Genomic DNA, 24969 nt, shown 5'->3' with positions numbered 1-24969 from the left:
TTCAAGGTATGTAGCTATGTATAAGGGTGAGAAAGGTTCGGATAAGAATCAGGCCAAGAGAGAAGAATCAGAAAGAGGTAGAAAGAAGGCAAACATAAATAGATAATTAATGTATTAGGAATATTAGAACACAGAGAGAAGACCATATAAAGCTGGAAAAGTCTCTTATAAGAGGAAGAAGGTATAAAGGTGCTCAAAACCATGGATGGCCATGCTGACCAGCACATGGCATGAGGGGTGTTGCACGGCACCCTTCCTAATAGTTCCACCCTCACCGTCGACCTCGTTGTCGAGCTACCCGTCGCCATCGCCGATCACCGTCGCCATCGCCATCGCCCGAGCACGTCGGGTGCTCTAGCCCGAGGGAAAAGGAGAGACTGAGAGAGAGTGAGAAAGAAATTGAGAGAGAGAGAGAGATCGGTTAAACTTAAGTTGAGTGAGAGAAATTGAGAGAGAGCAATCTCTCTCTCTCTCTCTCTCTCTCTCTCTCTCCCCCTCGTGCTAGGGCACTTGACGTGCTCGGGCGACGCTGATCAGCGAGCGGTGACGGCGAAGGCGAAGGCGAAGGTGAGAGGAGAGGGCATCCCTCTGCTGATGTCATCTATATTCACCTATACTGCCATCTTCACATAGAGTTCTTCTAAACCTTTTCCTTTTCTTGTCCTTGCCACATCTGTTATTTTTTTTTGTATCTCTACCTCACAAGCCACAAGCTTCTTCCTTTTCATCTTTTCTTTTTCCTATGATGTTTGCTTGAATATCTGTAGCCATGCAGGAATTCCCTGCAGCCAAGTCTTTATTTGCAGCCTTTATTGTTGGAAGTTCCTGCAGTCACGACTATAGACCACTGTAGCAAAGTCCTGCACTCAAGGCTAAACCTAGCCTCAGGAATCCTACAATCAAGTTTCCAAAACTCAGTTCGGAATCAAGATCAGCCATCTGAAAAAATGAGATGTATAAGCGGTATCCTCCACTCGTATTAGATTGGACAATCTTTTTTCATTACATAAAATTATAAATATTATTTAAAAATATAGAAGAATTTCTAAAAATTAAAAAAAAATAATAAGAAAATAACAATTACTCCCTTTCACTCACTCTCCACTCTCCCTAGCTTTTCTATCTCACTATCTCTGTTATTGCAATTTCTTCTTGCAAATGATTTGTCTATGTTTTAAGTGATTAAGTCTGTATAGTTGAAGTTGTTTCATTTGTACGCAAAGTCCCATTTTAGAATCATCATTTTTCTCTTAGTCATGTAAAAAAAAAATTGATATACAAATTCAATTCTATGTCTATTATACATAAGATGGAGGCATAGGAAAAGTAAAATGCTAATATATTTTGAAGATCCACCTTGAGCACATGCCACCTGCCATATGCCATACTCCATGCTCCTTGAAGTACTAGGAGAGAAGAAGATAGGGAGCTTATCTTATCAGGAACCATCCGGTCGGAGCTTTATCATGCTCAATCTGCCTTAGATTGGTCAAATTTATAATGGATCACCAGGGAAGGACAAGCAAAAAAGGAGAGAAAGAAGAAAGAGGGGAAAAACACAAAAAGAGCACTGAGGACATTATTAATTGATGTCCCAACTTTGATTTGGGTTGGATATGGTTGCTGATACTTCAGATCATGTTCTTCCTTCCTAAATTTTGGCCTCTTTCTTGGATCAGCAATGGCTAGTACTAATATGCATCAGCTGATGCATGTAGGTATCAGTCAATACTTTAGATCATGTTCTCCATTTTGCGTCCCCTCTTTCCTTAGACACCTCACATACCCGTCCTTGTTGAATTGCCGAAGAAATGAGTGACACATACATAGAGTGGGTGGGGAAGAGTCGTCACCAATTTTGATATTTGAAAGAATCAGCCGAAAGTGGACCCTTTTTACTCCATTTCCCGCAAGCCACGTGCCTATGGTGGCATGGTAGTGCCCAAGCCTGGATATTATCCTAAAGAGTCATCACCAATTTTGATGTCTTTAGCTGTATATCTGTATGATCATTTGTCTTGAGGAACACTCTGATTTCTGATGAAGTTTGGATATTGTTCAAGAAAGTTTTCTATAATGCCAAAATTTTGACAAATAGTAGAAAGAGGCAACTCCTGTGTCTAACTATTCACATATTAAATAAACAGCAAATGTATTGTAGCATGTATCTTCAAGTGCTTACTCTTGCACTAGTTTACGGATATGATATAGTCTACTAGTTTTATTGCATTACACTCTTGACAGTGCATCTTTATTGTCAATATCTCTTTGTTGGTTAACCATTTGCTTGTTACATAGTAATAACCGTACTCATGTTCAGGTTGTTTCCCTCTGTGAAAATAATGAAGTCAAAGACAACAGTTTTGACAAAACTGCTTTTGCTTGTGGTCATGTCATTCTCCTCGTTACCTCACAGGTGCTTACTTTATCTTTTCCTTGTATAGAAGGCAGTATAATTGTGCCCTTTAGAGGTTGTTATACTAAAGGATACTCCATTTCTTGTATCAGATATGTTTTTCGCTTTCTATTTTGGTAATATCTATTGCCTTTTTTTCTCTACCTGGTCAGTTATTTTTTAGGGAAATTTGCAAAACCCCGACCTTATGGTTTCTTTTGGTTCAAAACTGTAACTTATTACTTCTTCTTTTTTCCAGAAAAACCCCTTGTTTTAACAAAAATTATCCATTTAACACTTTGAGTTAATTTTAATGCGCCTCACCTTAACATGTAAGAATCTAGAAGGGAATATTCAAGCTTATTCAAGGTGATATTTTGAAAATTTCCAAGTTACCCTCACATGCCTATAATAAGAACATATGCAATGATTTTACTCCCATAATCATATAATCTTTGTTTCATTTCTTCCTTCCTAAATTTTATTCTCCATTTCAAATTATTCCTACGTCAATGGGCATACAAATGGTTCTCCCAGTAATGATATTTTGATAATTTCATAACTTGGTTACTTAACTTTTGTGATGGTAAGATTAGAATGGTAATTGAATTTTTTTAGGGGCTTTTTCAAAAAAAGTGATAAGGTAGGGTTTGAACGATAAATAAGTCCTTAATGTAGGGGATCTTGTGAAAACTTCCCTATTTTTTAAGTTGCTGAATGCAGAAATGTTTGAAGATAACATAGTTTGATATTTTCATGTTGTAATAATTTGTTAGACTGCAGTGTTGTTCTTTGTATTACATTATTTTCTTTTCTTTTCTTTTTTTAATTTCTACTTTTATGCTTTTTACTTTTAATTTGTTAGACTGTCGTGTTGTCCAGACTACATCCTTTGCTTTTATGTCATGGTAGTATTTAGAAAACACTCAGACATACATAAGTTTGTTTCAGGTTATATATAGCTTAGTGTCATGTGCTTTCTACAAGTTGATATGTCTCATAATCTCATATGGCTCCCGTGATTGGTATTCAGTTCTGACTAGTACACTTGTTTGGAACAGAAACAGAATAAATTTCCTTGACTAAGTTTAATCTATGTAGAATGGTAGAATATGAATATACAGTTACGTGGAGACTAATAGAACCCAATAACATTGTTTTCTCATAAATACTTATATATTCATGTGATCAAGTCCACTACATAGATTTAATGAAAAAAATAGTCTGCTACACAGATTCTCCCCTTATAGTCCTATATTGCAAGGTAAGTGGTCTACAGTGGTCTGATTAGTGGGAGGGCCTGTGCTAGCCTAAAGAATTGAACTAATTAAGAAAATAAAATAACATCATTCATTTCTTTTAACTGCCAATATAATACCTTGCAAAACTTTCATATCATTGTTTAAGTGACCTACAATAGATGCACCTTTACTAGCCTTTTCCAATTTGCATTTTATTATTACACTGTTAAGTTGATGCTCTAGAATCTAGATGTTCTGAGTCTTCTGACACTTGTAATTCATGAGACCCAGTACATAGTGTTACTGGTGACAGGATTTATGTTAGTTCCTGTTTCTTAAGTTCTTGGTTTCTGATAAACATTGGTTAAAGAATAATGAAGTATTGACTATAAATATGCATTCTCGCATACTGCATGAAATGAAAAAGTTTCAGCCTACTACCGGTTATTCTCTTTTGAGCTAACATGTTTATATACTCAGGTGCCTACTGTGATGGACCGACTTCTAGCCGAGCTCAACAAAGCTTGCATATATACTGTCCCGAAGCATCTGCAGCCGACAGATGTAATTCCCTAGCCTTTAATATTTACTGAATGCTCCTGTAATACTATTTTATCTACTATCAAGATATTCCCTGTGTACGTCATAACTTTTATCTTTAACATATTGTCAACATCCTTTGCTTGGAACTCAATCCTAGTTTTTTTATGCATGTGATGTATAATGGACTGTAATACAATGCCTCTCTCTTGTTTAAGGAAGAGTTAAAGAATCATATGTCCTAGTTTTGTACCTTGCTATTGCAATTCCGTGTTTGTGCAATAGATCTTTGATCTTCCAAGCAGCTTTGACCTCTTGGTAAACTTATTGTCGGTCAATAGCTATATGATGGGCATATAAAGTGTCTATTACTGATTTGCATAGGAATATGAACCTTTTTTCCCTCTCTTGTGGGTGGGGGAGAGACTGGCTTTGGGGTTTGGGAAGATGGGTCAAGGCAAGGTTATAAATATGCTTGTATGTAGTGGCAAAAGGTAACTCAGACTAAAGGCCTTGGATATTCTTTTTTAATGTGGACTTTTAGTAATTTGTTATAAGAACATCAGACCCATCCATCTTTTCTTCCCATAGTTTTGCTGCTTACATGTCTGAGAGTTTCAAGGAGTTACAATCTGTCTCTAGAACATAGGTTACACTGCTAGATTTATGGTAGTTGATAATTTGATATGAATAATTAATTATTGGGCTTGTTAGCTTTTGAAATTGACAGATCTGACATATTGACTTCTAAAGAGAAAGAAACATAATGATTTTTTTTTGAATGCTACTGATTAGTGCATGTTGCATCAATAAATTGATGGTCAAAGTGGATTGACTCATTCACCTGTATGTTGAGATATAGCTTCATTATTCATATTCGTATAGGTATTCCAATTTCCAATTTTCTAGTTGTTTTGAACACATTCTTCTCCATTGATTTCAATATCAAGTAAATATAAGTTCTGACTGTCTATTCTTTTAGCTTTTCTCTGTATGTGTGTGTATATATTAGTGCTGTCTATCTCTATTCTTCTGATACTCTTTCTTGTTTGTCCAGGCAGCATCACGAAGGAAAGATTATTGTAAGATGATTGGTTATCGGGAAGAAAGTGGGAAAATCGAAAGTGATGATGCTTATCTGTTGCGTGTTATCTCATATATGAAGCTATATGCTGCACTGATTCAGGTGTGTCTTTTTGTCCCAATCTAAAGATATTAAGAAACATGTCAGTGCTCAAAGTAAGCAACTGAGGAGTTCTGATATGCCAATAAATATGCTAGACCAATGCTGACTACATATGAGTGCAACGAGAGAATCACCACAATCCATGCCCTTAAAGTGCTTGATAAATTATCTTTTCTAACTTGCTATAACTTCCAGTGTATTGAAAGGCGGCAACCTGCTTTGGCAGGCTGGACGGTCTTGACCCCATGGTCGAGTAAATTACTAAATCCCTTTACTCCCAAGCTCAACCCAAGCTTCAACTCATCTTTGCCATCCTCTTCGATCTCCTCCACCTCTTCTTCTCCTTTCCTCTTCCTCGCCTCTTCTGCCACCATCTCCGAAGTCATCAGTTTTGAGGAGGCGGCATCTCCACCGAACTTGTAACCCCCCCTCTCTCTCTATCCCTCTACTTCTTAGTCGCGTTCTCTCTATGGTGTAATTTAGAAGGAGGTGACTAGACTTCCATTTAAAAGCAGGCTTTGGGAATAGCCCCACCCACTAGCAAAGGGCTACTCAAAATAATGGCTGCACAGGTGCTAATAAAATTAAAGCACATACTCCTCTCTATACCTATAATAAACTCTTCTCTTTACTGGGGTACATATTGAGCCCCACTTTGTGATGGCAATTACTAATTAGTGGATATCTAATAAAATAGTTGTTTGGTGTAGCAGTATGTGGTTGGTTGTGTTGTTCATCCTTCGTACTTCGGGCAAAGTGTCAATGCACTAAAATAGCACTAGCTACAACTAGTAGCAGTCCTTCCACTTATGACTAATTAAAACGGACTAATTAGAACTTTTATATATGCTACATTAGTGTATATTAATACATCATGTATAATTATTTTTTAATTATTTATATATTAAAAATGCTAGACCACTTTGGTACTAGGCTGTGGGGTGAACGCCCACAACTCGTTGCCGCTTTTCAATATATTGCCAACTTCCAATTACTAATTCAAAGTGAGACACATGGCATTCCCATTTTTCAGATCAATGCTGAATTTGCTCTTTTGTGTGCATTCAATGTTACTGAAAAATCTATAACTAAAAGCAAATTTTAGAAAACTACTTGGCAGATGTAGAATTAAGTAAAGAGAATGTCATAGGAAGTCTCTTGAGATAGAATAGGAAGCAGATTAATGAGATAGATACCATATAGCTATGAAGATGAATACAAGTATAGAGTTAGGTTATGACATAATGATAGATCTAGTTTAATTTTGCTAAATTTATTATTTGTAAAGGTCTTTCTACATTGATCTAGTATTGATGCTGGATTTATAGAAAATACTCTTTAAAATGTAAGAATTAAAGGGAAAATTTAATTCCTCTATTAAAAAAAAATCCAAAATTAATATAGCAATTCATTAAAAATAGGTCAAATTTGGTATAAGAGCATGTTAAATTAATTCCATATAATTTGATTTGAACCCAAAGTTTATAATTTTAGCTAAAATTTTAGCATAATTAGATTTACCATGGTTCCAATTTCTAGGTATCGATACCCAATCCGTATCATGTTGGGATCTGTCGTATCGGTCGAACTCGCCAAATACGAGCTCTCCCTCTCTCTTCTCTCACTCTATTTTTCTTCTCTCTCTAATTTTTTTTATTTCCCCTCGCTCTGGTGCCCCATCTCTCTTATTTCTCTCTACTCTCCCTCTAGCGTCTCCTCTCTTCTTCCTCTCTTTCTTTTCTCCAATCTCTTTTTCTGTCTATTTCTCTCTTTCAATCTCTATTACTATAGCAAAAAATCTGCTACAATAACAGAGAGTGAAATAGAGAGATGAGAGAGAGAGAGTGGAGAGTGAGAGAGAGAGGGAGGAAGAGATTGAGAGGGAAAGGGAAAGGAGACGAATTGAAAAAAAATTAGAGAAAAAGATTACTTTGCAACAGTAAAAGAGAGGGAGGAAGAGAGAGATTGAGAGAAAGAAAGATAAGGGAGAGAAGAAATAAAAAAATAAAATTTGTCTTATGGCAATAAGAGAGAAGGTCGAGAGAAGAAAAGAAAGAAAATTAGAAAAAAATAAATTTGCCTTGCAATAATAGAGAAAGGGAGGAAAAGAGAGAAGGGAAACAGAAGGGATAACCAACTCGGTATTTATCAAAGTTTGGATAAGCTAATATAGTTTTTAGTTTTTAAACTTCATATGCAAATAATTATTTTTTTCTTATTATTTTTAAAATTTTTTTTTGTATGTTTAAATAATATTTCGAGTTTGTATAATTAAAAAATAGTTTGATCTAATATGGGCAACCGATACAGCCGATACGACCGATACAGTCAATATATATCATTTTTTTGGATGGCCGATCTCGATCACAATATCGAGTTTTGAAACCTTGAGATTTATTTAATTCTTTTCCCAAATTAAAAAAGATTATAAATGAATTTGTCAATTTCACTTAAATTGGTCAAAATTGATACAAGAACATTTCAACACTTAAACTAGATTTTGTTTTAATTATTGAACTATGGTTAAGTAATGAATATATTTGATCATATTATGTGTTGAATCATTTTTCTACTTGACTATCTCTATATCTATTAATAAAATAGTTTATTTACTATATTATCTAAGGATAAAAGACTTTAATGTAGACTTTAATATATATATTCAAACTAAAAATACATATAAATATCCTAAAATATAAACTAGAGGTGTGCCAGTGCGTGCCACTAGCACGCAGAGGTGTGACAAACTAGAATGCCCCATGCCAATCAAAACAACAATCCTTGCTAAGTATTGCTTAGTATTGGGGTTGCCAAAAAAAATCCGTAGGCCCGAAGTTCTGAAACTTGGCTTAGGCCCATTTTGGACTCGATTAACCCGAACCCAGTTGTCTATTGGAGTAGCTCGGGTCAAAGGGGTCTAAAGTTTGGCTCGAGCCTGTGTCCATAAGCCCCGCCCAATAGGGCCCAACTCATGTCCATACTTTATGACCCAATCCTATAGCTCGTAAAACTTGAACCCTACCCATTTCCTTCTCTCTTCTTTTTTCACTTTTCCTTCCCTATATTATTTTTTCTTTTCTTCTATCTTTCCCTCTTGTTTTCTTCCTCCACCAGCACACCTCCACATATTTCTTCCTTTCATTTAACCTTAATGGGACTATGGGTGGCCAGCTCGACTTGCTTACACGTACACTGGACTAGGTTGGGGACCTTGAACTCAGCGTGAGCATATCTGAGACTGGACTAGGCTAGACCTTAGCTCAGCTGGGCCTGCTTTTTTGGCTAGGCTAGCGCCAACCTGATCTATGGGCACCCCTACTCGGTATTGACTGGTGATGTTCAGCATGGTACAAAAGTATTGATGCCTTTTGATGTAACATTAGGAAAATTAGGTTGTGCTATGAATTGTGTTGGCATGGTACCAAGCCCAACACAATCATGTTGATAACTGATAAGCGGTGTGACATCATATGCCAATGATTGGGATAAACATTCTCTATTATCAAGAAATTCTAATTTACCATTCATTTGGAGATCATATTACAAATAAGACATCTTCAGAGTACCTCTAATTTGTCTTTTTACATGCTTTAATGCATGTTGGATAATGATAGTGTGGATCATCCATTTGAATGCCCCTTATCTGAGTTGCCAATAAGGAACAACTACATCTACCGATCTCTTTCTGTATATGCTATGCACACTTTATAGTATGTATCAGATATATCCTGGAAGTCAGGGAATCCTTTGTCATTGGAGCTTTCTTCATCAATTTAAGATAGTAGAAGGAAGATCATCTTCAATTTGACCTGTAATGAAGGGCTTATGGCTGTTGTTATCTTTGTTGTGTACAATTGATGTTTTCCTATAGTAGAATTTCATAATACTCTCTTTCCTTCCATGTCTTATATCTTCCATCTACATAATAGACAAGCTCAGGTTGGGCTCTAATGATGGGCGGAGAGCTACGAGCTCTGGCAAGGTGGGGCTTTAGACCCCCCCTGACCTGAGCCAGTCCAATATAATAACTACTAGGAGAAACTAGGAGAGACTAAAGAGGTTTTGGGCTGGGTCTTGACCTGATTTTGGTGCACTGGATATGAACGTGCTCTGGGCCCATGGGCTTTTTGATCAGTCCTAACTAGGAGAAACTATCTGCAGATCCCTGAAAGTGAGTTGCCTGTGATTTGCTAACTTAATTTTTCATATTCAACACTGTTTTATACCTACTTTTTGCTTTGGTTATTGTGTGTGCATTTCATCTTGGAAGATAATTTGATATCTAGATCTCATGAAATTTGTTACGAGGAGCTGCAATGAATGCTAAGTGCTAACATGACTCATAAGTCATGATATAAGATAACCGTCTTGTTAATTGCTTCTCTCAATTTTTTCTATTGGTTGGTATCTTGTTTCTCAATTAAGAAATTGTCTCGTGTCTTCGCATAACAACAGTACATATAATAACTACTAGAAAATATGTTCTATCTTCTCAGGTTCCTTTGGCTCTTACCAGTCCTGATAATGTCCTGAGCATCTACATTAAAGTGGTCCTCCATCTCTTATATACTAGCATATTCACATTGTGCTAGTAAAAAAAGAATGTACTGTGGAGGACACATCCAATCCTGCTCAGATATTTTTCAAAGATTGTCTCATTCTTATAGCACTTCTTTCACTTATTATGGCACTCATCATTGATCTGACAATAGTGCCTCATGAAAGATAGTCTTTCATTGCATGTTCCGCATATTGATCTTTAGAGTGAAAACAGTGTTCATCTTTGCAGACGGAGATCAATGGTTTCAGGAATCCTCTTGGTCTGAAAGAAGGATGGAAATGGCTTGCTATGTTCCTGAATACTCTTCCCGCTAACACTTACACGGCTACCGCGCTGGAGGCTTTTCTGAAGGTTTACTTTGCTCAACACATTCTCTCCATATTCTTTATGCTTTTGCTGGACTCATCATAAGTGAAGCCAACTTTTGTGTTTTTCAGATGGCAGGTTTTGCGCTATTCAGAAGATACAGATCCCAGTTCAGAAAGATACTAAATGTCATCTCGCGAACCTTTGTGCCTGCATTGAAGGCAAAAGGAGATAAAGTGAAGCCTGGTTGTCTTAGAAATCTCGAGCACTATTTAGATAATAGAATTTATCTACAGGAACCAGAAGGGTGGCGCCTTAGTACCTCTTCATTATTATCAAGAGAGTTTGTTGTATAGACAGAATCATTCATTAGTTTGAAGCATGCTACGATCTCTATATGTAGTTTCCATTATGAAACACATCATGTTTCAAAGGAATGTCCAGCTATCAAATGATACTGTATTTTAATATGTAATCTATGATTTAGATGATTTTGCAGCTGCAGTGTCGTGATGTCAGTGCCTGTAAGGGATAAGAAAACGGAGAATAAGTGTTTTTTTTTTTCCTCAAACAGGAAATCATGAAAGGAACAATGATGAATTTTCATCATAGAGTGATAGGTCTCTGGTATTTCTCAGAAGAAAAAAAGAAGAAAAGAGCCTTCACTGCAGACATTCTCAATTTCGGAAGTCAAGAAGTTTTTTTTTCTTTTTTGGAACAGAATCTAGTAGAATTCAGTTAATTTCATTATTATATATAGTTTTCATTTATTTGGAAATATCTTGGTAGTTGTTGACTGTGGCAAAAGGCAAGGGAAATTATTATTCTAATTTTCAGAGTAGGCTTAGCTCAGTCATATTTATTAAAGAGGAGCCAAGCCCTTACAAGGAAACAGAGGAAACGGGTGTTCCATTGATGCTAGATCTTGGAAGCGATCCGGATGCCAAATGGAGTCTGTGCCTTCATAAAAACTCCAGTGTTTCTCTCCTTCCAAATGAACTAATTAATCCCCTTAATTTAGAGGGTGTGATACAGTTGGTATTGACTGTCTGAACCTCCGAAGCTTTGATACAGATAAGGGATATACCACTGGATCACCTGCCACTCTCACTCAGTCATACCACAAACAAATTCAATTACCTCAACCGTGAGAAAGCAAAGGATTTAGAATGCTGTTACCTCTGCTTAACAAATTACTATTGTTGCATGAATTAGCGTAGCAGCAACTTTGGGTCATCAGTACGTCTGTCACTAAACTCAAGCATCAAATTATCTCTTGATCAGTTAAATTCAATCAAATGAACAAAAGGTTGATGACTTGTGAAGACTAGAAATCTGTCAAAAAGCCACTTGCTTTTGGTTACTCTTCTTCCCTAATTAACATCCATCTTAGGTCACAATTTTACCTGTCCTGATATGCCTCCAAGACCAAAACTTGCAGAGTAACCGCATTAACTTTGCCATAGGTGAAATCCCCTCCTGTGTGACCAAACAATAAAAGTCAAGTTACATACATGGAGCAATATTAATTGCATTTGAGATTACATCAATTTTCCTGGACATTTCCAACCACAATATTTAACTGTCTGAAGAACATAACTCAATTGGTAGCTCTTCTGCTCAAGTCAGTAGGATATTCAAATCAAATAATACTGATGGAACATCCATTACTGGATCAAACTTTGGAAAACTATAAACAGAAAAGCCAAACAGAATATCTGGAATTTTTTTACAATCATTGGAGAATACAATTTACACACTTGTCTCTTTCTTTTCCTTCTGAAAGAGGTCTAAGACACCTACCATTACATAACAGCAATAATAGGAGAATAACTTTACACAGTCATGCATCTTGTCTCTTTGATTTATTTCAAAAGAGGTCTAAGATACGTACCATTACATAAAAGCAATGTAGCTCCAGATCATAAAACTATGAAGATACAGCAGCAACAGAAAAGAACAGATGGCAGTTGACAAGAGTGTTTACAATGAGTAGCCAGTTGAGATAATAGATATGGAAGGATATGGAGAGTAACTCAGAATGAGATAATGGAAAGCAATTAATAGGCTGCTCAATAGGTAAAGGAGATGTACATATGCAGTACAGATATGTACATAGACAAAGATTTGAGAATTTGAGAAGGGTATAGATAAGCAAACCTGCACCTATTCACAGTTTGAAGTTTCATTCAGAACTGAGATGTTTTACTCAAAACATTTTGTGTTTTGGTTCTGTTCAACCAGCCCTATAATACATTATTCCTAATTTTCTCATGTTTTTAAAATTTTCTTGTATCTAGATTTTTTTCCAACCTTGTTTACTAGAAATCTGAAACTAACACATCGAAGCTAGAATCCCAACTGACAGAAGCATTTTGTTTTCTCAGTGGAATCGATACTGAAACTTTGAACCATGAGAGAATGCTCTTTCTTCTGAACGAGGACACTGATCGGCATTAATACACCAGTAAACCCATTAGACTGAGAATTATCAATCCTGTGAGTTGACATATTATTTTACCGAGAAACATCAAGGCTGCTCAGAAGAAAACAGTGGAACTCCTTGATACATGGTTGGCAGTGACCTCAATAAAGTTTTATTCTGGTGTCAATTGGCCTACGACATATCGGACAAGATTGAAGGTTTGGTCCACAGTCACAGCACGTCTGCAAAAGAAAAAAGGAAGCATGATACAAGAAAAAATAATAGAGATGATATAAAAAGGAATTCTGTGCAAGTGTCGTTATTCACCTGATGTCCACACCCAAAGGCCATGTCTCGAGGATTTGAAAGGCAAATTGGGCAAACCTGCAGATTATCCACATGATAAAAGTTGATCCACTGTGAATTGATATATGAACTATACCAATAGATAATTTAAGATTTGTTAGACATCTAACAGACTATCTAATACAAACCTGAAGGATTTTTAGAGATTCATTTCAGGAAACAGACATTCTCATGTTTTGGTTTGTTAAAGTGCTTACAACATAGTTTGACAAAATATTAATTTAAACCTACAAACCAAGAGGGTTTACAGAACTTTTTTCTTTTCTTTTTTTTTTAAAAAAACAAAGAAGAGAATCTGTTGTACCTGGGTATCCGAAGAAGCAGTTGCAACAGGAGGAGCTGTGGCTGGAGTAGTGCTATCACTGGAATGAGAAGGTGCTTTTCTCTTGTAACCAGTAGATCCAAATTGTTTTGAATCAGAGGAAGTTAAGTCATTGCTTCCAATTGGAGGGGGGAGTGCAACTCTTTCGGGAGATGATGCTGCTCGGCGACTAGTCCACATAAACAAGAAGAACAATTAGCACATGAGATACCATCTTCATATATCTAGAAGTAAGAAAGTAGAAACTGTGGAGAGATTGCATTCCCATACCCTAAAATTCCAAGTTCTATCGTTGCTTTGTACTGTGAAGGTACTTCCATTAATGCTGCAAGTGCAAACTGTGTCTCCTTTCTAGTTTGTGACACACTCTTCGACATGATTGCTGTGAAATTGACAAACTGGGAGGACAATAGAGTTCAGCCAATTAACATCCATTGAAGGGGGAAAGAAGAAACTCTCTTCCTTTTTTGCATTTCCCTACCTGGAAATTGTCAAAGGATCTAGAAGGTATATTATCATCAAATTCCTGCATCATGTCCCAGGGGCCATCACCAACTCCAACTAAAATAATCGATAACGGAAATTCACTGCAACACAAAATTCACAAGAAGTGCAGAAGGCATCACTATAATTTCAGTAGAAAAAGTTAATAACAAATGTGCTTTATCTATGTTTAAGTGGCACAATTTTGAAATTATGCTAGGTGATGTGGTTCGTCATTGATGAAAACTTGTACTACTGAAATTACACCAGGGCATCTTAATGGTTCAAGGGTATATCTTTCTCCATGATATTCTATAAAACAGATATATAAATTTTGCAATTACTGATAAATGCCATCAATAGTACCTAGCTTTTACAATAGCATCAACTGTCTTCCGTTCTTGGGGGCTTAACCGCCCAAATTCAGTATCTACACTTCTGGTGACCTGAGATGGTCACAGTTATCAATATGCAAACAAGAAACAAGTGCCTGAAGTAGTCACAAAAGAGAAACAAAAACATGTAACGACTTTGTATCTTTCATGTTCTCAACAAAGTGTTTGGTTGTTGTCTACCTTTGATATATGAAGAAAATGCAAATGAAAACCCAAAATGTAGAGTTCACAGTGAAACATATCTAGACTAAACAATTATATGTTTAAAATGTTTCTGGTATGCATAGAATGCAATGAACAAAGGAACTGATTTAGATGATGTGCTATGAGGCAAACAAACAAATACAAGTTTTTTCTCAGTGATAATAGCTCGAATATGTTGAAATACTGGTACTGCTCTACTGAGCATCAAAACTGAAAAAACACAGTAGTGCCTAAATGTATTTGGTGCCCTAGAAGTCTCAAAAAGTAATGTGTCAAGGTACCACAAGTACTGAAGTACACCTACTTAAAGGTGGTAAACTTATAGCCTTATTTTAAATTTACTTATGTGTCTTGAGTAGCCACAACCACCAGCTTTAAAAAATAGTAGTATTTTTTCTATATGGCCCCTCATTTTTTGTAAATTTGGTATATGATGGAACCTCCTTACTTTTAGAGGTGGTTCCGCCCTTCTCTGTCTTGCACTTTTTGCTTACATCATGGGAAAAAAGTGCAGACCTGCAATTAATTTAAAAGATAGATGTTGATTACTTGATTTACCAATTCTCCTTGAATTATGGATTTTACTGGTTAATAGTTTCCTTTTTTATAATCAAATAACAACTTTCAAGTGTTACTCTCCATACCAAAAAATAAACTTTCATCAATTGCTCAAGAGTCCTCTCGGTTTCTATGTTAGGACGAACCAAATCCTCTAGTTATGAATCTATCTCAACAATTTAAAAGAATAGGATGGATGATAAGGTATTTTATCCTTTTCTTAAATTTAATGATTTGATAGGGGACCATAATGGCCTCTTTTCTCAATTAGTTAATTTTTTTTGACAAAAAAAATAGAAAACAACTTACATACTAAAACTCCTTTAAATAGTTTTCGCACTCATTTTTAGCAAACTTGGATAACTTTAAGAACATTAAAGATCTCATCATATTGGAAAAGTTGACCAAAAATGTATTATAGAACCCAATAACTATATCAGGTTGATTTATTCTCCAAACCAGAAATTACCTACTTGTTATGAAAATAATTTGATTAAAAAAATAGAAAAATTGTTTTCATTCTATTGATATTCTTCAAGACAATCAGAACACATTCTGTACAAATCATACCAAAGTCTATGTCACAACATCTATCCTTCATCTTTTGGAACTGAGAAGATACATTTCTAACCAAAAAGGGACTACATTTCGTTCCTGATGAAAATGGCAAGTTATGAAGGGGCTGAGAGCATTACAAAAATCCTTGAATAAGGCCTCAGTCAGTTGGTCATTGGATTCATTTAATTAGCTAACTCTTCCTTAGGTAGTGAAATAATGCCATTGGTTTGTTCATTTCTATTAAAACATTCCCTATTCAGTAACTGTTTTTTGTCGTATGCAAGCTAATATTCATACAATCATTTTATTTAAATCCTTGTGCTGATTGTTTTGTTTAATGTACTCATTAGTTATTACTTGATGATTGCAATTGAGCTTTCTTTGACCTCAATTCCTAATTGCAAGTTAAACAGCATATCTGTTCAACTTGCACTCCCCTCTTCATCTTTTATGTTCTATCTCATTTTTGTTCTCACCATAATACGATTTCTTTTCTATATATCTATAAAAAATTTAAAAGTTCGTAAAAAGAAACTATATGCATTCTAGTAATCAAAGATATCAATGATTTTATTTTTCTTATCCCATCTTTCTTCACTTAACAAGACAAATGAGACTAACTATTAACTGATCTGATTGACATGGAATGTGAATATAGCTAATCTCTGCAAAAGCAATTATGCTTGGTGCATCTTAACAAACCTCAAAATTGCCTACTTACAAAAAAGCAGATGAAAGTATTATTAGAGATATCAACACGGACAATCTTTGAAGATCTCCATAATAGGGAAACAACTTAACAAAGATGCTCCTACTAAATCGCAATTTATCTCCTCATTGTTTCCACATGTCAGGTAAAAGTGAAACAAGTATTTTTGGAGGATCACATAAGGGGATTCCAGTAGGTTAACAACAACTGTGTGGTGCACATTTATGGCCAAAATTTAGATGAATTGGATCCTTTCTAGAAGAAATATATTGTTGTCTAAGACATCAAATTATCGCATCTTAAATGAGATTAGCATTTTTACTTCTTTTACTCTCAACATTCACAATCACTTCCAATAGCAAGAGATATGGCAAGTTCAACAACAAGTAGAAAAGATTTCAGATGAATTTTCTAATAAAGTTGGTCCAGAATTGGAGCAAGAATGACATACCTGTCCATCAGCAATTATTAATAAAACATGGTATTGTCCACCGCTCCTCTCCACAATGGTCATAGCCATTTCAATTATTGGTGCAAAGGATGTTGGACCTGAAAATGGACTCAAAGTTACATTCATGTAAAACCACGTGATCCATATCCTAACATAATATTTTAATTAAAGTATTGATCTACCAGATAATCGCAAATGTGGGACAATCTCTCTATATCGTGAAAGAGTCTCTGGAAATCCATTACATGGTATTTCATCTGAGTAAAAACTAAAGACATCTTGATCATGTGTTGATGCTGCCAAATAGAATATGTAGATCAAATCATCAGAACAGATTCTTCAGTACGATTTTATCAAAAACTCTGTTGAACAGAAAAATCATAATTTACCATCTCCAAAACCAAAGCATGGGATCATATTATCCTCATCAAATGATGACAAGGTCGTTCCAATTATAGAGATTGCTTGCTCATAAGGATTTGGGGAATCACCAATGTGATGCAAGCTGCGGCCGTTGAATGACTGCTTACCTGATTTTTGACAGAAGTCATATTTCTACAACTCATAACTATCATATATATGTAAATATGTAATATTACCTGTCCACTCATTACTCTTCGTGAAATCAATACCAACAATGAGATTTGAAGACTCAAGGCCAGCTTGTTTAAGAGCATCAGTGACCTGTAGAGAAACTTTGGTAGCATAAGGAAGAGGTTTGACAGTTGAAACCTTCTAACATACTGAATTTTACCAATGATGAGTTCTAATATCAGAACATAGGGGTAAAATTGTACATGTTGTATAAACTAAGAATGCATACAAAGGCACCAAGAGATAGAGATGGGAATGGAATCCTACTAAAAGATTGGAGCAAGAATTTTACTAATGTAAGAACCCAAAAAAATAATATTTTAATTAGGGGTTGAGAGAGGAGGGTGCACACATGCAGCCCCTCCCCTCTCCCTCTCCGGCACGCAACGAGGCGCAAAGAAGATTTCATCTAATCCGAATCGGATTAGATTTGATCTTCTTTTAATCTATAAATTAAACCCTAAATTTTTCTCTTCCCTTAATCCCCCTCAGCCCCCTCCCCCTCCTTTCTTCTTCCCTTCCTCCGTTTTCTTTTTTTTTTTCTCACCGTCAGAGTCACACCGTGGAATCGGCCTGTCGGAGCGCCGCCGGAGCCAATGGAGACCATCACGTGACTCCTTGGTAAGCCCTCTCCCACCCCTCAAGTTTAATTTCGGTTTAATAAAGTAAATTAGAAATACCTAATTTGGGCGATTTCGGCTTTGCCGGCAACTCTCGCCGGCCGGCGGCTTCGGGCTGCTGCTGCTCGTGCTCAAGAGCTCCAAGCAGTTGGCCTTGCGCCATGGTTGCCTTCCGGAAGAGCCCTCGTGGCTCCAATCGTTGTCGGCTTCAGAGTCGGCCGTCGGTGGTGGGTTCTCCCCCACCTCGTGAGGACGACGAAAAGAGAGAGAGAGAGAGAGAGAGAGAGAGAGAGAGAGAGAGAGCCGAGTGGTGGAGAGTGGTCGTGAACCACCGCCGGCGGGGGTCACCGGCGGTCACTCTCCCCCTCAATTCTTCTCTTTCTCGCGTCGGTCGTGAGAAAGAAAAAAGGGGTTAGCTGGGCTCGAGTTTAACCCGAGCCAACCCCTTTTTCTTTTAAGTTTGGGTTTGGATTTCGAATCCACAGACCCGACCCGAAGCAATTTTTTTGGATGGGCTGCGGATTGGCCCATAGCCCAATCCATTATTTTGGTTGGACCTTGGCCTAGCCCGATTGGTTTCTTTTTGGATGGGCTGCGGGTTGTCCCGTAGCCCAACCCGATTAGTTTCTTTTTTTTTTGAATGGGCTGGGCTAGCAGTAGCCCAGCCCAATCCAATGGGTAATTTAACCCATTTTAGTTCTTTTTAATTTTTTTTAAATTTTAAAATATTGATATTATTTAAATTAAAAAATTTATTATTATTTATTATTAAAGGTGGTGATTTTTAGTACGTGAGCTAGAGATTTGAGATTTTGGTTGTCTTGCCTAGACCGGGTTCACTCACATATTTATTTTATTATATTTCGTACCTTTGCCAGATCATGTAAATTTTCTGTGTGCAAAGTTATTTATTTCATCCATACGTGCAAAATTTAATTGTTACATTTTCTGTGTGCATTTAATCATTATACTCAGTGCATCACCATACTTTGTGCAAATATTGAAATTAGTGAAAAAAAAACGAGACTAGTATTGGTACGACTTAGAGAACAATCCTGGTATAAATCGTTTGCGATTTTTTCGTGTAACTCAAGTCTATCTGGAAGTCCAAGAGAAAGTCTTAAATCAGATCACTACGGTGACTTTCTTAGGTGACTCTAGCGGAGTTAGGGAACAGTCCTAGGATGAATGAGAAATTTCTAGGTGACTCTAACTTCTCTCAACGGTTAGTGAAAAAGACAGAATGTGTTGATCACATAGTGATACCATCTGATGACTCTAACTGAATCAGCTATAAAGAAAAGTCCCGAGCGTCATCTCGAGGTGACTTCTAGTTGATGTGAATCCACAGAGTTTAGATCCATTGAGACATATGGCAATATAAATATTGAAAAGATGTTAATATTTTGAAACTGTGTAAGGTTACAAGTTGTGACTCTCTATTATTATCATTGTTATTATTTAAAGAGCATGCATATTGCAAATTGCTATGGATATTGTTGCTTTTAGTTCAATTTTATTCAGCATTAATATAATTTAGAATTTATTTGATTTTCGAGTGGCTTCCACTCGCTGAGCTATAGTTGTTGGCTCATGGATTCTTTTTTTGTATTTATTTATCTATCTCAAGTAATAGTCAACAGGGCGACTGAGCGAAATGTACTCGGACTCCACCTCCACTTAGGATTCATCTATTTACTTTTCTACTATTTTGAATTTTATGCTTTAGATTAGAAGATTTATTTATTTCGTTAGACTCAAAAACAATAACATTGTTTTATGTTTATTGTAATTAGTTTTAAATTTAATAAAGCATATCTTCATTTTATTTATTTATTTGCCATCGTACTCGTAGAAAGTATTAATAAGGTTTCGTGTATCTTAAACATATTGAGATGCATGGCCGGTCATAATTCCTATTTCGGATCGTGACAACTAATGCCAAAAATCAAGAAAGGTGAAAATGAGCTGATACAAGTAATAGGAAGGCTTCATGATGTAAGACCGATAAAGAAAACCAGATAGATTCAAGGAAAATTATCCAAGATAAGAAAATATATGGATTTCAGTACTAAAACTAAAAATGGCAAATAAATTAGGAGAATTGGTTTGTACAGATTTCTACAATTCCTATCATACTACTAAGAACCGAAACCTTGTTTTGGTTTCTTTAGTGAAGAATCAAAGGAAAATAGCAAGGGAAAAGGTAGGTCTCAAAGAAAGAGAATAACTAAGGAAGAAAAGTACAAGAAAAGAATTGACTAGAGAAAAGGGACTTTTTTCAAAGCTCTGATTTTTTTGATATTGAGTTTGTGGACGTCACAAGTAACTACCAAACTCTATCAGAATCACACTGAAGACTTGGCATCACACCAATCGACACTACACAAAGAAAGAACCTATTTTCTTTATTCTTTTGATAAAAACTAGTTATCATAACAATAGACCCACGCCAAAGATTGTTGTGCCTTATAGCACCGCCCATGCTAATCAGGTGTGTGTGTGTGTGTGTGTGAGAGAGAGAGAGAGAGAGAGAGAGAGAGAGAGACTCTTTTGCAAGCTTTTTTGGTCATCCTTAATCTCACCTCGCCACTGTCGCTATTTAGGGTTATGATAGAAAGAGGTAGAGAAGAAAACACAATGGTTGTATATTAGCATGCGTTATTGCATCCTACCTTAAGTGATAATGGATTATAAATAATCACTTATGAAGCGGATCCAAATTTAAGTGATAATGACTCTTGACGAATCATAGCAGATTGTCCAACTTAAACAAGTAATTGACATGTGACATCTTTCATGCTGATGGAGTATTAGCATGTGCCCTGGGAGAGTACTAAAATTATTCTTCGTGACACAATGTATCAGCTTAGTTAACCAAACTTAAGGGAAAAGTAGGAAAAATCATATAAAGTTAGATTTTGACTGCAGTAATAATAAGTTCATATACTACATGGAGGTTGATCTTAACCCAATTGTATTATAAATTGAAAATTCACCAATAAATAAAAAATTAGGGTTTTACCAAAATGTCCTACCTTAATTTCCAAAGTGCAAAAAGTAGGAAAAATCATTAAATTGGCTTCTAATTGGTCTAGAATCCAAGTATATCTAATCCATATGGTTGTTTCAACCATAAATTCAAACCTATGGTTAAAATTGTAGCCATAACTCATAAATAAAAAATTAGAGTTTTTCCCAAAATTTTTTACCTTATTTTCAAAATTTTAAAAGAGAAATCACATAAAATAATGACATTCAATTCTAATTTTTTATTTTAAGTAGATATTCCTTCCTTTTATATATCAATTTAAATTTCAACAATTTTGGCCTCTAATTTGATTTTCTTTTTCTTTTTCTAATAGATCATGAGCTCATAAGCTATCATAGGCAAGATAAAATGCCAACTCTAACCGATATATAGGTGAACAAGTAGCCCAACCTTCCTAGGAAATAGGCTCAACTCATACACAGAGTGCTTTTGTAGAAAATTCACCAAATATCAATCCTAACGTTCATGGGGGAATCGAACACATGGCCATGATCATAGGTTGATAGAACCAACCATTGGGCTACAGTGGTACCCTTCCTCTAATTTAATTTAAACATGTATACAAATTTTTGCTACATGGCAATTTTGTCTTTAGAATGATCCATATTCCTTATTTCTACACAAAGTTGGATACATTATAGCAACTACTAAAGGCTAAAAGACTGCTATTTAGCCATTATAACTTGTTTTAAGCTCTGAAAAGCCTCAAATATCTATTTTAAGAGCATATCAAAGCTGCTGCAGTATACCAGCAGCAAGCTAGGGTGTACCTACAGCAGGGACATTCTCAGAGACGAGTAAGGTAACAATGAAGCAAAACTAGGAAAGGATAGTACTTTTCTTAGTGCTCAGGCTGAAGAATTAAAGAAAATACGTAGATAATAGAAGACCAGCAATGGCATACCTCCGGCAAGGACTTGTAGTTGTCAGCTATCTTCGAGTATGATCTTTGTATCTTAGGACGCGACACAGTGGGCCGCGATGAACTGGTCTGCCTAGGAGGAGACTTCCGATGACTCGGATAATCTGACTGCCTCGGAGGAGACCTCCGATGACTGAGATAATCTGATGGCCGCGGTCGGTGGTCTCGGCGTCGGTAGCCTTCAGGCCGGCCATAGGAATATGATGCAGGGTAGCCTCGTGGGGGAGAATCATAACTTGAGAATGGAGAAGGATATTCATGATATGGTGGCCAATCACGCGGATAGTCGCCGCTGCTGCTATACTGGTCCCTTGAATAGCTACTGCTGCCGCTATACTGCTCCCTTGGATAGCTATTGTCATGATGCTGTGGCGGTTGCCGGACTTCCTTGCTGCTAGCCTCCGAGGAGCTTTTGCCCCCCAGCTGCTTCAACCATTTCCCAAGAGACTCCAGGATTAGGCAGAGGATCCAGACGAAAAAGACCCAAATCTTGGAGAGAGCTACCTATTAATACCAAAAGATTCATGAACTAGGTATATATATATTAAGAACAAAACAAAACCCAACTATAAATAGATGGGCAGATCTGCTAATCAGCTCTCAATTGCAGGAAAGGAGGGAAATTGGGATATGGGAATCTAAGAATTTGAATCAAATTTACAGGATATATGCAAGAAACAGACTACCGGGAAGGAAATAGAGAGGGAAAAGAAACGGAAATCACGAGAAAAAGCTAACCTACCATTCAGAATTTTTAATGGATAAGTACAAAGGTATTCAGACAACGATTAAGAAGGCCACCAGGAAGACTCAGAATAGTTGGCCAACAAACACATCTCTTCGCGTCATCAATTTTTGGTACGAAAAGAAAAAGGAAGATAAGAGGGATTACCCACACCCACACAGCATTCATTGCTTGGTTTGCAAAGGTGACTTTGGGAAGACCAAGTTACTCAAAATCGTAATAAGAGTAATTATCCAAAACTTAGATGTATTCATGGTTAAGAGTACCTTGTAAGAGAGAAAGAGATCAGCAACATCCTCTTCTCCTCAGCTCAACTGCCAGCCCTCCACTTTTGAGATATATTCTTGCGTGAGGACGGGAGTGATACAATCTCCGAGTAGAATAACTATTTTTCCTTTTTTTCTTTTCTTTTTTTAAGTAATATAAGTGTTAAATAAGCTTATAAAATCTCAGCGGTACAATTGACTTGGAAGAGCAGCTCTGTAGTGTGATGACTTAGAGTAGATCTCAGCAGTGTCTAAACTAGGCAATTTGTTATATTAGTTAAAATTTAGTGGGTCTAAGTATCTCTATATTTAAAAAGAACAGACCCTTTATCTAGCCCACATTTAGGATTCAAACTTATAAATAATAAAAAGAAAAGAATAGTATAACTATCAATCGTCTCACAGACTATAAGAGCATGTTACTACAAAATACTTACAGTAGAAATATATGAATTTTTAAGCTAAATAATAACTTAGCTTCTTTTGGTACACTAATTCATTGTTATCTCTTCTCTTATTTTATACAATTTCAAAAATTAATTTAATAATAATAATATGAAATATACTAGTTTACCCCTAAATTAAACAACATCTAGTTATTACTACTGCTTTATATCTAATCAACTGATTACAAATTTACTATTCTTCTTTACTTTAATATTAATTTTATATCACATTAAATATAACTATCATTACTTATACTAACTATTCAACTAAACAATAAAATATATTGGTATTAAATCTCTTCTTCCGTATTAAATTTAGAATAATTCTAAAAATCAGACCAAAATTATAGGGTTAAATCGTAATTTTCTTTTCAAACTATTTTGACATTATTAAAGTGATTCGCTATTCTCATCAATGTTTTTTTTATCTACAGGCATATTGAAGTCTGAGATCTCATTTTGCTTCTGTGAGTTTAAAAATTAAATATGATTTACTAGGCCAAGCCCACTTTTTTTTCCCAAAAAAGTAAATAAAATAAATCTAATTTGAAAAATGAAGAAGAAGAAGAAAAGCACAGCGCCTAATATCCAAATTGTAGAAAATTCCTACAATCTTAAGTTGGAGAAGATCACATCGCGTGGCACCTTCCTGGAAATTACTTGTATTAAAAATAATTGACTAAAATAAAATAAAATAATGACAACATGCGCACTAGCCGGCAATATGCCGGATATAATTTAATTATTTGGATTCCAATATGCTGTAGATCGTAATCCAAGCTGTCATCGCTGAAAAGGACAAATTGATTCTTTTTTATTTCTCTTTTTTAAGATCCCGTAATCACTGATGGGTTCGGTGGAATGTCATCATCAATCCCCTCACCATCAACATTGACGAAGTGAAGACCCATAAATATGACTGTATAGAGTTATTGCCCTTAAAATAATAGCAATAATTCTTTTTTTTAGTTTCTGAATTATTATAATTTTTATCGGTGACTCTCTAATTTTCTTTTATACATCGTTACTTTCTAAATTCTTAGTTTTACTACATAATGACTCCCTAATTGAAGGGGTCAAGTGAAGTGTTTCTAATAGTTCAGGGGTCATTATATACAAAAAAAAAATTCAAAAAGTCATTGTGAATGATATGAACCGTGCGTCCGCTGATCAAATGCAGGATAACAGTTTGCACGGTCGGAAGAAAATAACCACAAAATATTTTACCATAGATAGAAAATTTTAAAACTAGGGATACTCGATCCATAACTTCCTGATCTACGTTTTTGGTATTTAAGTACTTTGTAGATTCTAATTGCAACTGGGATGAAAATACGCAAAAGTGTGTGTGGAGGGGGGGCGGGGAGGGGGGATGGTGACGATGGGGGAGAGGGATAATAATGGTAATGGGATGGATGAATCGTAGTGTTAAAGAGATAAGGATGAGGAGGAAGAAGTGATCGAGATCCCAAAGAGAAGAGATGACTCGAGAGACGAGGGAGATTAGAAGATTACCGGCATCGAGATGGCACACGGCTAGGGCTTAAATAAAAAGGAAAGAAGATTAGGGTACATATGAAAGGAAGGGAGATTAGGGTAGAGATGAAAAGAAGGGATAGAAATC

The 24969-nt window shown here is 36.0% G+C and overlaps 2 protein-coding genes across 6 annotated transcripts in view; one reads left to right on the top strand and one right to left on the bottom strand.

The window, feature by feature from the left end:
- LOC140802442 (mRNA export factor GLE1) overlaps window positions 1-10727 on the top strand; it is a 31697-nt gene extending 20970 nt beyond the window's left edge. For both annotated transcript variants that reach the window (XM_073157980.1, XM_073157979.1), the window contains exons 12-16: window positions 2321-2416; window positions 4117-4200; window positions 5234-5362; window positions 10152-10274; window positions 10361-10727. In XM_073157980.1, coding sequence (XP_073014081.1) covers window positions 2321-2416; window positions 4117-4200; window positions 5234-5362; window positions 10152-10274; window positions 10361-10585 — 657 coding nt within the window. In that variant the 3' untranslated portion in view covers window positions 10586-10727. The remainder of the gene's footprint in view (window positions 1-2320; window positions 2417-4116; window positions 4201-5233; window positions 5363-10151; window positions 10275-10360) is intronic.
- Window positions 10728-11114: 387 nt separating this feature from the next.
- Window positions 11115-22940, bottom strand: LOC140802443 (E3 ubiquitin-protein ligase RGLG2-like). Of its 4 annotated transcripts, none has more exons than XR_012111654.1 (15): window positions 22631-22940; window positions 21871-22392; window positions 17300-17384; window positions 17090-17230; window positions 16883-16996; window positions 16701-16798; window positions 14192-14271; window positions 13824-13929; window positions 13613-13740; window positions 13325-13511; window positions 12982-13038; window positions 12751-12896; window positions 11636-11708; window positions 11409-11480; window positions 11115-11327 (listed from the first exon to the last, which is right to left on the bottom strand). XR_012111654.1 is itself a non-coding variant. In XM_073157982.1 (12 exons), the coding sequence occupies exons 1-12, from the start codon at window positions 22631-22633 to the stop codon at window positions 12816-12818; spliced, it is 1602 nt and encodes a 533-aa protein (XP_073014083.1). In that variant the 5' UTR covers window positions 22634-22940; the 3' UTR covers window positions 11929-12815. The 4 variants fall into 4 exon arrangements, 2 of the variants coding, with proteins under 2 accessions (XP_073014083.1, XP_073014082.1); XR_012111653.1 differs by having other exon boundaries at window positions 22781-22940; XM_073157982.1 differs by lacking the exons at window positions 11115-11327; window positions 11409-11480; window positions 11636-11708 and having other exon boundaries at window positions 11929-12896.
- Window positions 22941-24969: the final 2029 nt, after the last annotated feature.

Source organism: Typha latifolia, chromosome 15, assembly GCF_019914945.1.
Source record: "Typha latifolia isolate L0001 chromosome 15, TyphaL0001v2, whole genome shotgun sequence".
NCBI classification, from domain to species: Eukaryota; Viridiplantae; Streptophyta; class Magnoliopsida; order Poales; family Typhaceae; genus Typha; species Typha latifolia.
Note: the sequence above shows the minus strand (reverse complement) of the source record. Positions and strands in the feature narration are given on the sequence as shown.